Source organism: Ischnura elegans, chromosome 2 (genome assembly GCF_921293095.1).
Source record: "Ischnura elegans chromosome 2, ioIscEleg1.1, whole genome shotgun sequence".
Taxonomy (NCBI): domain Eukaryota; kingdom Metazoa; phylum Arthropoda; class Insecta; order Odonata; family Coenagrionidae; genus Ischnura; species Ischnura elegans.
The window spans coordinates 37381023-37393778 of NC_060247.1; the positions used below are offsets into that span (position 1 = coordinate 37381023).

General features: G+C 37.9%; 1 protein-coding gene across 1 annotated transcript in view; it reads right to left on the bottom strand.

Annotated features, from left to right (window-relative positions):
* Window positions 1-12756, bottom strand: part of LOC124153618 (WD repeat-containing protein 91) — a 71669-nt gene that overhangs the window by 943 nt on the left and 57970 nt on the right. The window contains exons 12-13 of the mRNA XM_046526901.1: window positions 10531-10773; window positions 1484-1666 (exon numbers count right to left, since the gene is read on the bottom strand). Coding sequence (XP_046382857.1) covers window positions 1484-1666; window positions 10531-10773 — 426 coding nt within the window. The remainder of the gene's footprint in view (window positions 1-1483; window positions 1667-10530; window positions 10774-12756) is intronic.

Consider the following 12756-nt stretch of genomic DNA (forward strand, 5'->3'; position numbering starts at 1 on the left):
CACCAGAATAAACCTTTATTTATACTAAAGCCAGCTAAGTGTGATTGGTATTCTCCATTTCTGTTTCTCCCACACATTGTTAAGGCTCTTTACCATGTCACCATAAGGCTGTAGATGTCATCACCGTTGAAGATGTTTATGTATCTTGCAACTTTGATTGCTTCCAGAATTAAGTGAGGAACATTGGCTCAGAACCTCCCTCCACTTAAAATGTACAGAATGACCGGAAGCAGACCAGGATGGTTATTCAATATTTCTGAACCAAAAGGACCACATTCGGAGAGCTGTTGGATCTTCAAATGAATAGTTCGATGAGCCATAAATTGCCAGATGCAACAATGATGACTCAATGGAAATAAATTGTTCCCATGGAAGTGAGCCATTACTCATGCACTACAGGCGATCACTTATTGAACTACCACACAAAGCCTATATTTGACTAAATCTGTGATGTCACCTGAATTTGAATCCACAGTCAGATATACTCAATAATCCCTATGCACTTTCAGCCACTGCTCAGTAACATAACTCCTCCTTTTCTGTTGCCCACTGGTGCTTTCTTACCCAGCAGGAGATGCCTCTGCCCATTTGGCCGACGTGAGACTTGCCACAGAAGAAGTTAATTTCGTTAACTTCTCCATCATGGTTCCTGAGATCTGTTCCTTTGGTTATTTCTCTATTTCAGAGACTTTCTTCACCATGGAGAACCTGCTGACTATATTATACTTGAGGAAATTTTTGACAATCCATTTTGCTGTTACAGTAATGTAGACAATGGCAGCTTAGGCAAAGGGCTTCTCTTTACACCCAAAAAACTATGCATGAAAAACAGAAACTATGCAGCAACAATGCTGAAAGTAGAATGAAGCAAACTTCTCATCATGGAAACCTCAAAGCCAACAAAGAGGTGGTCACACAGTAGGATGGTTACCTGGCAGTCTGTCTTGGGCAGGCACTTCATTAAGCCAAGTGCGCTCTGCTACGCTAAGTCAATGAATGACACTATTACCTGTCCCCTAGCAGGTGTTCAGTGACCAAGCATCTAAAATTCTATGCTGATGATTCATGGCCATAGGATATTAGGGCACTCCTTAGCAATCTTCTTTAAAGTCTCACAACAACATGGGTACGGTAGAGTACATTGCAAAACAATCATTTCGAAAACAAGTTAACAACAATTTCAAATTCAACATTTCCTTTCCAAAACCAGTATGTACATATTTCTTCTCTTTTATCACATTCAATTCATGAAATACTCTCTCTTGATAGAAGGACTGAAATTTTTTAACAAGGAGTGCTCTGACTTGGGTACAAAATAAAATGTCATATGAACAAAAATACAAGTAATTAAAAATTTAAAAAAATAGCAACTCAAGAGGGATTTTAGGTGAATAAGCCAGCAACAACACAAACAGCAATACAGTAAAAAGCATAAAACACAAGGGAAACTAATATCAAACTCTCATACTATGTACAAAGTTACCTGATAAACTATGCCACCAGTTGGTCCACACAGTAGCATATGTGAACCAGATGGGTCGAAGGTGAATAGACGACCATTACTGATAGGAGTTGGTCCTGCATTGGCAAATGGTACGACATTTGGATCCACTAATGATGCTTCCCAAATTTGATGACCAGGTTGATTAAGGCTTCGCTGGCAAAACTAAAATAAGAAAATTTTCCTTATAAATATCAGTCAATGAAAATAAATATTACAAATCAAGATTATGACTTTGAACAACGACCATTAAATCACACTAATCTGAATAATAATAATAATAATTTATTTGTCCGGCGATTTGTTCTCACAAATATAGGACACGTCAATTATGGTACAAAAATACATAGATACAAAAAACTACAAGGTATTACCATACATCATGTAAAAAGCAAGGTGTTATGGATGAAGAAAATCATCCACAGAATAAAATAACTTTTTCAAAAGAAACTCATGAAGCTTTGATTTGAAGAGATATATGTTTTTGACTCCCTTCACTTCTGGTGGGAGTTTGTTAAATAGCAGTAGGCCCATGTGCCAAGGTGCATAACTTGAGTTCTTGGTTCTTGTAAATGTTTGATGGAGGCTTGTAGAACTCCTTGTATAATGACAGTGGTAATCACTATTTGTTGCATAATTCGAAAGATTCTTTTTTGCACAGACAATTACAGCATACATATATACACAGGGGAGAGGTAAAATGTTGAATTTCTTAAAAAGAGGGCGACATGGAGCATAAACAGGCACCTTGCCGATAATACGGAGTATCCTCTTTTGAATTTTGAAGATTATTTTGGAATTGGGTCTAGGGCCCCAGAAGAGTATACTAAACATTACATGTGAGTAGAATTCACCATAATAAATTGATAATAGTACATCAATATCTACAGTTTTTTGGATAGACAGGATCAAAAAACAGACAGAACTCAATTTACTGCGAAGCTTCTGAATATGTTCCTCCCAAGATATTTGATTATCAAGAGTTACACCCAGGAAAGAGGAACTGAGGTTTTGTGGAATAGGTTTACCATCAGTCTTGACAGAGATCTGTGATTGCTGTTTATTCTTGTTGCAAAAGTAAATTAAATTAGATTTCTCCACATTGAGGAGGAGAGAATTTTGATTACACCACTCTTGTAAGACACGTGCTGCATCATTAGATTTTAAGGTCAGGCTTTCCATTGATGTGGCAGACACTAAAACATTGGTATCATCAGCGTACAATACTGGAAGTACACCTGGTACATATTTAAACATATCTGGGAGGTCATTTATAAATAAAAGGAACAGAACTGGTCCCAGAACTGAGCCCTGGGGAACGCCCATGACAATTTTTTTCTCAGGGGACATAAAATTGGTTCCATCCCTTCTAAGGACAACACTTTGTCGCCTATCACTCAGGTAAGACTCAATCCACTTGTAGCCTGCACCTCTAATTCCAAACATTTCAAGTTTTTGCAGTAATAGACCGTGATTGACACAGTCAAACGCTTTAGAAAAGTCAAAGGAGAGAATAAGAGATTCTAGTCTGTTATCCAGATCATCTAATATTTTATTCACAACCTGGTAAGTGGCAGTAGTAGTAGACCTTGATTTCCTAAAGCCATGTTGGGCGGTGGATAATAATTTTTGAGATTCCAAATAAGCTATGAGACGTGAATAAAATACTACCTCAAAAATCTTACTGAACTGATTCAGTAGAGAGATTGGACGATATGAATTCATCCTCTGTCGACTGCCCTTACCTTTGTATAGAGGGATGATCTTTGCTACTTGGAGTGGACCTGGAAAAATGCCTAACCGTAAAGATTCATTGATCAAGAATAATAATGGGGACATGATTGCATGGAAAGAACGCTTTATTACAACCATTGGAATCTCATCAAGGCCAGCAGTAAACTTATTGCTTAGTTTCCGGATAACATTCCTTAATTCTGAATCAGAACAAGGCTGAAGAAATAAGGAATTACAAGGTGTTACTGTTCGGGAATATTTAGTATGTTGATTCAATTTGGGTAGTTGATGTGACAGAAAAAAATCATTGAGGGCAGAGGCCATTTGAAAATTATCATCCAAAATGGTATTGTCCTGGGAGTTCAAGAGTTTAAAGTCTGACCTATTACTCTTGCTATGTTTCGATTCTTTAACAATTTTCCAAATTTCTTTAGTTTTATTTGCTGCATTATTAATTCTTTGGTTATTGTATGTCTTCTTGGCATTCTGAAGGATATACCTATAATTCTTTTTCAAGACAGTATACTCGCGTCTATCAGTGGGGTCCGTTTTACCATTGAAGTACAGAGCCATGTCTTTCATGTACCTCGATAAGTTACGAATTTCTTGCGAGACCCAAGGTTTTTTGTAGCTTGTCCTTGAATAACTTCTACTTTTTACTGGCAAGATGGGAAAGCAATAGTCAAAGTACTCTAGGTATGATGAGTAAAAGAGATTGAAGCTGTCATCAAAAGAGGACATGTGATAAATGCTAGACCAATCATGAGAATTTAGCAATTCACAGAAAGTGATAATATTTTCTTCAGAGAAGAGTCTCTTATATGAGGTTGAACTCATTTTTGAAGAACTAACTTCAATTTTGCAAAGTAATGGGAAATGATCTGATATATGAGACACAACAACTTTAGTTTCAACAGACATCGGGTCAGAATTCGTACAGATGTAATCAATGAGGGTCGCGGAAGTATGACTAACTCTTGTTGGTTCATCATTTGTGATATTCAGATTGAAAGAAGAAAGAATATCTAACAATTCCCATTTTTCTCTAGAATCTTGAAGAACATTGCAGTTGAAGTCTCCAGTAATGATAAGAAAAGGATTCTCAACGTCATTATGAATTAGTTCGAGAAGTTCGGATAGTTTGTCGAGAAAAATATTGAAACTGCTGGAAGGAGAGCGATAGACGGTCACTAAATAGATTTCTCTCTTGTCAAGTTCAATTTTAGTCATGCAAGATTCAAACACTTGTTCTTCGTTCAGCCTATCATAGGGGACTTTCACAGGGATGTATCTTAAATTCCGAGATACGAGGATTAAGACGCCACCATTTTTTAGCATAGATCGACTAAAAAAATCTGCTACAACGTAGCCGGGCAGATGGAAAGTGTTCACTTCGTCGGCCGAAAGCCAGTGTTCGTTAAGGCAGAGAACGTCTGGTTTATGGTCACTCACAAAAACTTCTAGATCAAGGGTCTTGTTGCGTACACATTGAATGTTAATGTGGAGTACCTTTAAATGCTGCTCTATCTCGTTGGCGCTATATGGTATGGGTTTGTCCATGGAAACTTCACCATACACAGGAAAATGGTCTGATATATCGCTATCAATGACTGTTGATTTAACAATGGAGATGTTGATATTAGTAAATATGTTATCGATCAATGATGCTGATGCATGAGATACTCGTGTGGGTGTATCATTAATCAATGGAGTTAATGATAAAGTTTGTAACAGGTTTATAAAATCAGTTTTATCAGGGGTCTCACATAGAAAGTTACAATTAAAATCACCAGCTACAATGATACTGACATCCTGATATGTATCCATTACCCAACTGAGGAGGCTATCAAATTTCCCAAGAAATAATTGGAAATCACCAGAGGGTGAACGATACACTGAAATGCAGATAATAGTATCAGTACCGACAGACACTTTGCAGATAGCATACTCGAAGACTTGTTCCACACATAGGTCATGACATGGGATTCTGATAGCTTCACTCATTAAATTGTGCCTGGAATAGATAGCTACTCCACCATTTTTCAGATTCGATCTACAGAAGTAATTAACTAAATAATAATCCTGAAGTATAGTTTGCTGAATCTCATCAGTCTTTAGCCAGTGCTCGCAAATACAGACTATGTCTACATGGTGTTCAGCTAGAAGAAGTTCAATCTCAGCTATTTTATTTCTAATGCATTGTATATTAATGTGCAGCACTGAAAACGTAGCTAGTCAGGAGACACTCTCACTGTTTCTTTTTGGAGCAAATGCTCCATTGGCGAGATCAACGTTAGCAGTATTTTTTGGCCATATAAATTTGTTAACAATTACACCCTCAGGCCAGAGGGATCGATCCCTCAATTTTTTAAAGTCATTTTGATCGATGCAAACTTTAAATGAGCCGTAGGCGCTTTTAGTGTTTTCAATAGCATCACATGAAATGCATTTCACAGAAAACTTATCTTTAATATGCCCTGCTACTTCCTCCTTGGGCGTCTCTTTGTCTAGGCGCCCTATGTAGACGAACATGGTTCTTTTTGCCGCTCGGAGGCCGAGCGTAGCACCATTTACGTCAGATTTACCAGTTCCTATGATTTGGGCTGATTTCTTCTTCTGCCCAGCGTGTTTCTTCTTTGCGGTAACGACCTTAAATTCTTCATCGTCCGCAGGTTGCTGGTCCTCTTGCTGATTCCGTTGTTTGTTAAGTTGAGATTCGTGCGACGTCCGTTGCCCCAGAGTTTTCTTAGGTGACAGTGGCGACAGTTCAATCGTCGAATTTTCACATTTTTGGATCACTTCACCGTTCGTTATCGTCATCGATTTCGATGGTTTTGGATTATTTCCGTCACAGAGTCTGCCAGCACTTTGATCGCAATTCACTCCAGTCACTTCCGAAAACGAGACTTTTTTCTTCGGAGCGACTACGAAATTATTTTTTAATTGTACAAGTTCAGCTTTTAAAACTTCGATGTCGGCAGCCATATTGGCAATGTTAGCCCCGAGGGACCGGCACTTTAAACATTTCCAATATAGATCACGGCACTCCGATAATGCTTTCAGTGCGATTTCGTTCATGTTCGTACATTTGTGGTGGTATGTACAATTACAGCATTCGCAAATGATGTACTTATCTCGCGTAGCGAGGGATATATTGCAGGAGCCACACGCAAGCGCGTCCATTTTCGATGTCCAGTCCAATCTTCCTCTCTATAGAATAAAACAATAAAACAGCACCTATTCCATGTAACAACAATGAAGTGACCAGCTCATGATCACACCAAAGGGAAAAATTTCCGAAGTGAAAATTACTCATTTGAGCCTGAAGTCAAACACAAATTTTAAGTCATTCAGAGTGCTGTAACCAATCAAGGCACTAACTACAGTGGAACCGAGTTAAAGCAAGAACGGACTATTGCAAGACCCCGCTATTACGAGAGAGAGCCGAGGCACCATCAATTGACCCTATGATTAGCATGTAAAAAAATCGTTTTTACGAGGCCCTTTTGATATTGGTATTCGCCATAGCGAGAGTATCCAAACCGGAAAACCTTTACCAAGAGTCCCTAATCTCTGTAATTGCTGCCAAACTGTTAGAAATGAAGTTACCACAGAGTGCTTAGTCTCAAATTCATGTGCTTAACTGTCGTTTGATAAGTAAGTAGTTCGCTTTGGCAAAAATATTGCGGCATTAACATTTGCGAGTATCTTCTTCTGTTCCTCGGGCGGTTGAAAGGAGTTGACAGCATACCCGCACGTCCATGAGTTGAGTGAATAAAGAGCATTTGAAGGTAGACACCATGGCCAAAAAATGCAAAACATGTCTAAGTGAGAACATGAAAGTAATAGAGCAAGACAAGAGTGGCATAGTTCACTTGTCTACCTATTCACTCTTCACAATTTAAAAAAACAAAGAAAAGATTAGGTCTGCCATGGTGCGCGACGGCAAACCATCACAGCAAAAGCGCCCAAGGAATGCAGAACATGAAGAGTTAGAAGCTTAGCTCAGCTTTGTCTGTGTGGTTTTGCCAACTTCAGCTATTATTTGCTCCACGTCCGGTAAAGCGAAAACTCGCTATAGCGAGTGTTTATTTGAGCACTGTGGGGTCTCGTTTTATCGAGGTTGCACAGTATAAGCGACTTCATATTTTGAGATATGAAGGGAGCTTCGAAGTAAAAAAAATCTGAGCAATAGGAAAGTAAATATAATAATAAAAAAACTCCTTAATTGAGAGCTTAACCCATTATCAAACGCATATGTATTATCATATATCTATCATATATCAGTATAGACCTTAGGAAGAATAATGCCATATTTATTCATGCAAGCCGCACCCTCGAGTAACCCATGCACCCCCATTATTGGGTCGGCTCGTGAGGAAAAAAAAACTTCCTAGCACTTTTTAGGTGCGGTCTAATATAGGAACTCGTGATTTGTTCCTAAAGCGATAAATTTACGTTACCATGATTAATAAGGTTAAAGAATGCTAGAAAGGTAATTCCTACAAAGTTTTCATAGTTTCAACGCTAAACTCTGGGGAAATTAACGATAAGAATTCGAGGGAAGATGGTACGTGGCTTACATTAAAATTTGGAGCATTCCTGTAAGCCGTGCACCCACTTTTTTTCACTGGCATTTTCGGAAAAAAGGTGCATGGCTCCTACGAGTAAATGCGGTAAAAGTAAACTATATCAAATTGCAAGATGAATCAAGGCTGTTTCCAGAAAAGTTTTTGGAAGGTTTCATTAATGCAGCTTCTATCCAAGTTTCATTTCTATGTGTTTCATTTTGGGGGCTGGACCCTACTCATAATATCAGTATCAAGAACATTTGGAAGGATGATTCACTAAACATAGATTACTTCTTCTCAGTTTCAATATCACCCCCTTAGAATACGTCATAGAGTTCAAAAGACTACCTTTAAAAATCCAGCTCCAGCGATTAACATTTGCATGTACCTAAATTGGCACAACTGAATTAAAATTCAAATTTCACCATGGGAGAAATTACAGCTATCAATTGGGATAAGGGATAGAGTAATTGGTCTTTTTTCAAATTCACTCATTTTTTCATTACGTATACATTTGCATAAAGTACACCCCACACTAAACATCATGCAGGTCTCATGGCCCACCACCACAGTGTCTAAGGCAATGCTGATGTCTCCAGCATTGTCCTTAATCTGCATCCCTAGAACTGTACGTAATTGTTCCCCTAAAATTATGCCATTCCTAAATGAGTTTGCCTAAGTCCAAGTCCTAGGTTTCTACTGAAATCATGCCCAAAATTCCAGTTATGAAAACATTATTGGGATTTACAGTACACTCCCGATTATCCGGGCTAATGATGGGGCAGAGTGGCACGAATAATCGGAAAACGCAGATAATCCAAACTTTTCTTTAATTTCTTGTAGTTTCCATGATTCACGTAAATCAAACAATCTTCGTACTTACTAACACACATTGTCTTATATTTAAGATTGCTTTCTGTAGTTGTTAAGAGCTTTCTCTTCCAAGCCGCAATCTTTTTCGCAGTGATAACGTGATTTTACTCGTATCCTACTGCTTCATGTAATACCTGGCTTCTGAAAACCATGCACCTGTGGCAACGAGGTCACGGATTCAGAAAAGTGGTTCGCATGAATGCTTCCAAACCACTGCGCTAAATCGAAAACTACACCGACGGGCACCATGCCGAGTAGTTGCGTCTCACACAAGTTGCCCGGGATCCAACTGCTGTGGGATGCAGATCCGTAATCACCGAGCCTGATCACGCACTGCAATGCTTGGAAAAGAGGAGCACAGAACTCCCATGAAGGCAACAGGCATGCAATAATATCATCACGCAGAAGTGGTTATACGAAAACCATGACTTAAGGCAATTTGTCTATGCAGGCGAGTGGCTGGCTGTGACTCATGCTTTCTCTACATCCACTTCTACTATTCCCTTCCTCTCCAGTTTGGCCTTGACTGGTAATGGTGTAAACATGCCCGAGTGCGATGAAATCTTCGGTTCCCTTGGGCCGAATTCAACTGTATGCAAGGCCACGGCAATAACTGCGCCTTTGTGATGTGAAATATACAAATAAAGATCGTAGGTAACATTTCTCTGAATTTACGAATGATTAACCATTGAAGAATTTTCTAAAATTACTAAAGAGTTTTTTCCCGCCGCTAAACATCGTCTACAAGGCAGACATCCAAGTAAACTTGAAAAAATTACTTGTCAGCAAGTACGCAGATAAAAATAATTCCACTTTAAAAAGGGATCCTAATGGAAATAAATAGTCCAGCATAGCATTTTATTACAAAACTTATTCTTAGTGCTCTTATGTCTTATTTTATTTTTTTATATACATCGCAGAAAACTTCGAAGGATTGTGAACTCATGCACCAATAATCTGCAACCCGGATAAACCGCAGCCGGATAACCGGGAGTCTGCTGTACATTACAGTGGAACCTCGTTAAAGCGAGTACGGGCTATAGCGACACCTCCGCTATTACGAGGGATAGCCGATGCACCGTCAATTGACCCTATAATAAGCGTGTTAAAAAATTCATTTTTACGAGACCCTATGGTGTTGGCTCTCGCCATAGCGAGAATTTCACCGCTGGAAGACTTTCATCAAGACTCCTTAACCTCTGTAATTGCTAGCGATCTGTTAGAAATGAAGTTAATGGAGTGCTCAGTCTCAAATTTATGTGGTAAACTGTCGTTCGATAAATATAATGATTGACGAAACAATGCTTTGCATGATTTTTATTCAGTGCGGCGCTTATAAATTGTTTGAATAGTTAGTCGTTATTTGAGTAAGGAAATTTAGTGATGCAAAAAAACATCGCCTTTCGCCTGGATTTGTGCTTATGTTTATCGGATAGATGTTTATCTGTCGCCGCACAACTCCTGTTCCTGTATATCTGTTCGCAACAGGTATATTGGCTATTATTTGCTCCACCTCTGGTAAAGCGAAAATTCGCTATAGCGAGTGTTTATTAGTGCACCGTGGGGTGTCGTTATATCGAGGTTGCTCTGTAATATATTGATGCATACCATTGAAAACTGATATTCCAAAGAGAAATGATAAAATCAAAGAAACAATTCTGCTACCATTCTACACAACAACTGAAAATAATAAGCACTCAGCTGGATAAAAACCAAGCTTGCATTTTCCCAATTAAAATAATTAACCATTGGAATATGTCAAAAGAATATTTAGAGTAAAAAAAATAACTTTTGATAAACTCTGTGCATGTTTAGCATAAATATTTCCATGCATAAGCTATATCCACATACCTTGCCATCACGCCCAAGGGTATAGCAAAATGTGTAGTGATTCGATAATTGAATCGATAAAATATCTGATTTATGAGCACACCAGGAGTCAATGCAGTCACTTCGACGTAAATCAAATACTCTAACATATCCATCATTGCATCCAGCAACCAAAAGCTGACCATTATGATTGAAAGCAGAGCACGTGACAGCAACAGGAAATACGGGAGATGAAGGAGTAGATGACTGTAGAGGTAAGACTCGCTGAAAAGAAAAAAGAATGAATTGATAAAGCAAGATATACTATGCAAGAATGAGAACTCTTTAAATTTCTCATTACACAAAATATAAACCTAGAAGAGCACAAATTATCTTCAGCAATATGGTACAAAGACCAGTTGGATGGCTGAAAGTGACAGTTAATCATTTAATTTACATTTTCCTACGTTTTTTTTCTATATTACAAAACCTTACTCAAATTTTTCATTCTAACAATGAATAGATTCTACAGAATGCTTGATTTGAGTAATAAAATGTTGGTAATATATGTAATACCACAATTTTTATAACATATGAAAAACAAAGCATTGAAATGGTAGCTTTCAACTGTCATAAAATGAGGCAAGAAACAAGAGTTCTACAAGAATACCATCTTGCAGCATCATATTTGTGAGTTTACCGAGTGGAACAAAAGCCGCTGCTACTTTTATGTGAGATATATTAAAATAAAAGGTAAATGAGAAATTTTAAGAACAAGATTAGAGACCCATACTTGAATTCCAAGCAATGAAAAATGACTAATTGAAGAGTTAAGAACAATGCAATGGCTATTCCAAGAAATGCTGCAAAAAAATAAACCATTGTTGACTTGATACATTTCTATGAGTGCTAAAACTGAAGTCCAGTTGAAAAATTAGCATTTGTGACCAGAAATAATATGCTGAATTAAACTTAGTGCTTTCTGTTAACCTTTCTTCAAATAATTTTCTTTAAGAAATAATTCATTACAAGGTATTTAATACCAATTTATGATTGGCATTTTTTTATTTACATAGGATTTTATCACTTGCTGAAAAATGCATTCATGAGTTACAACTAAATTTTACTGTGGGAATAATAAATTGAATGTCCATTTGATTATGAAAAAGATCTTAAGCTAATTCCGGTTTGGTATAATACATATAAGATGATCAACATATTCTTTATGGCATGACCCAGGGGTGGATCACATCCAAATTTTTTAGTTTTCTTCATTTTGCAGCTGTCACCGTTTTACAAAATGAGAAGTTAGAGACATAAAACTTGGTGAGTACAAACTACACATGGGAACCTACATTGATTGACCAGAATATAAGTGCGATTAAACCGTCTCGCTGCCCAGGATGATACTCATTTAACACAAGGATGGAGCGCGACCCATCAGAGAGTCATGCTCTTGTCAGACTGAGTGGCACCACATGAAATAGCCCACCATCCACAACTTAGTTCACCACTTATGATCAGAGAAAACCTGTTGGCTTGCTATTTTTGTTTTATTAAAAGGTTTGCTGAAGTAGAAAATATCTCAGATAAAGAACTAGCTTCTGAAAATTTGCATTTGAAGACAGTACATCATAATTCTATTATATTACAATAACTATTAAATAAAACTATAAATATTAAATAAACTATATAAAAATATTCAAATTCAAATCTATATATATAAAAGAAAGTCGAAAATCGTGTTAGTTAGAAAACTTATAACTCGAGAACGGCTGCACCGATTTCAATGAGATTTGGTTCTTTGGATTTGTCTCAGGCGGGGTTAACATATAGGCCATTAAAAAAAGGATAATTTAAAAAAAAAATTCATCTCTTTCCTATGGACATGCTTTTAGGAGTTATAGTAACACAACAATTGATAAGTCGGTCAAAACTACCGTATAAGCTTGTGTAAGAGGCGCACCTTTTTTCCCAGACATTGCACCCGAAAATGGGGGTGCGCCTCTTACACAAACTTCTTATCTCCTCCCCTCCCCTTCACCGGTCGCAAGTCCAAGGGGAACTGAGTGGCCTTGGTTTTCAGCGTGAGTCAGTCATCTGAAACCCTGGGTCAAAATCAAACGGCAGGCAGGGGAGTTTATCCCTTAGTGACGTATTTTGAAAATGCTCCTGTTTGAATTTCTTGCAAGCATCGCGCCGTCACGTCGGTACCCCAGAGGTGAACATTGAAAAGATCGCGCGGGGTGATTCGCTCCGGAGCGCGCG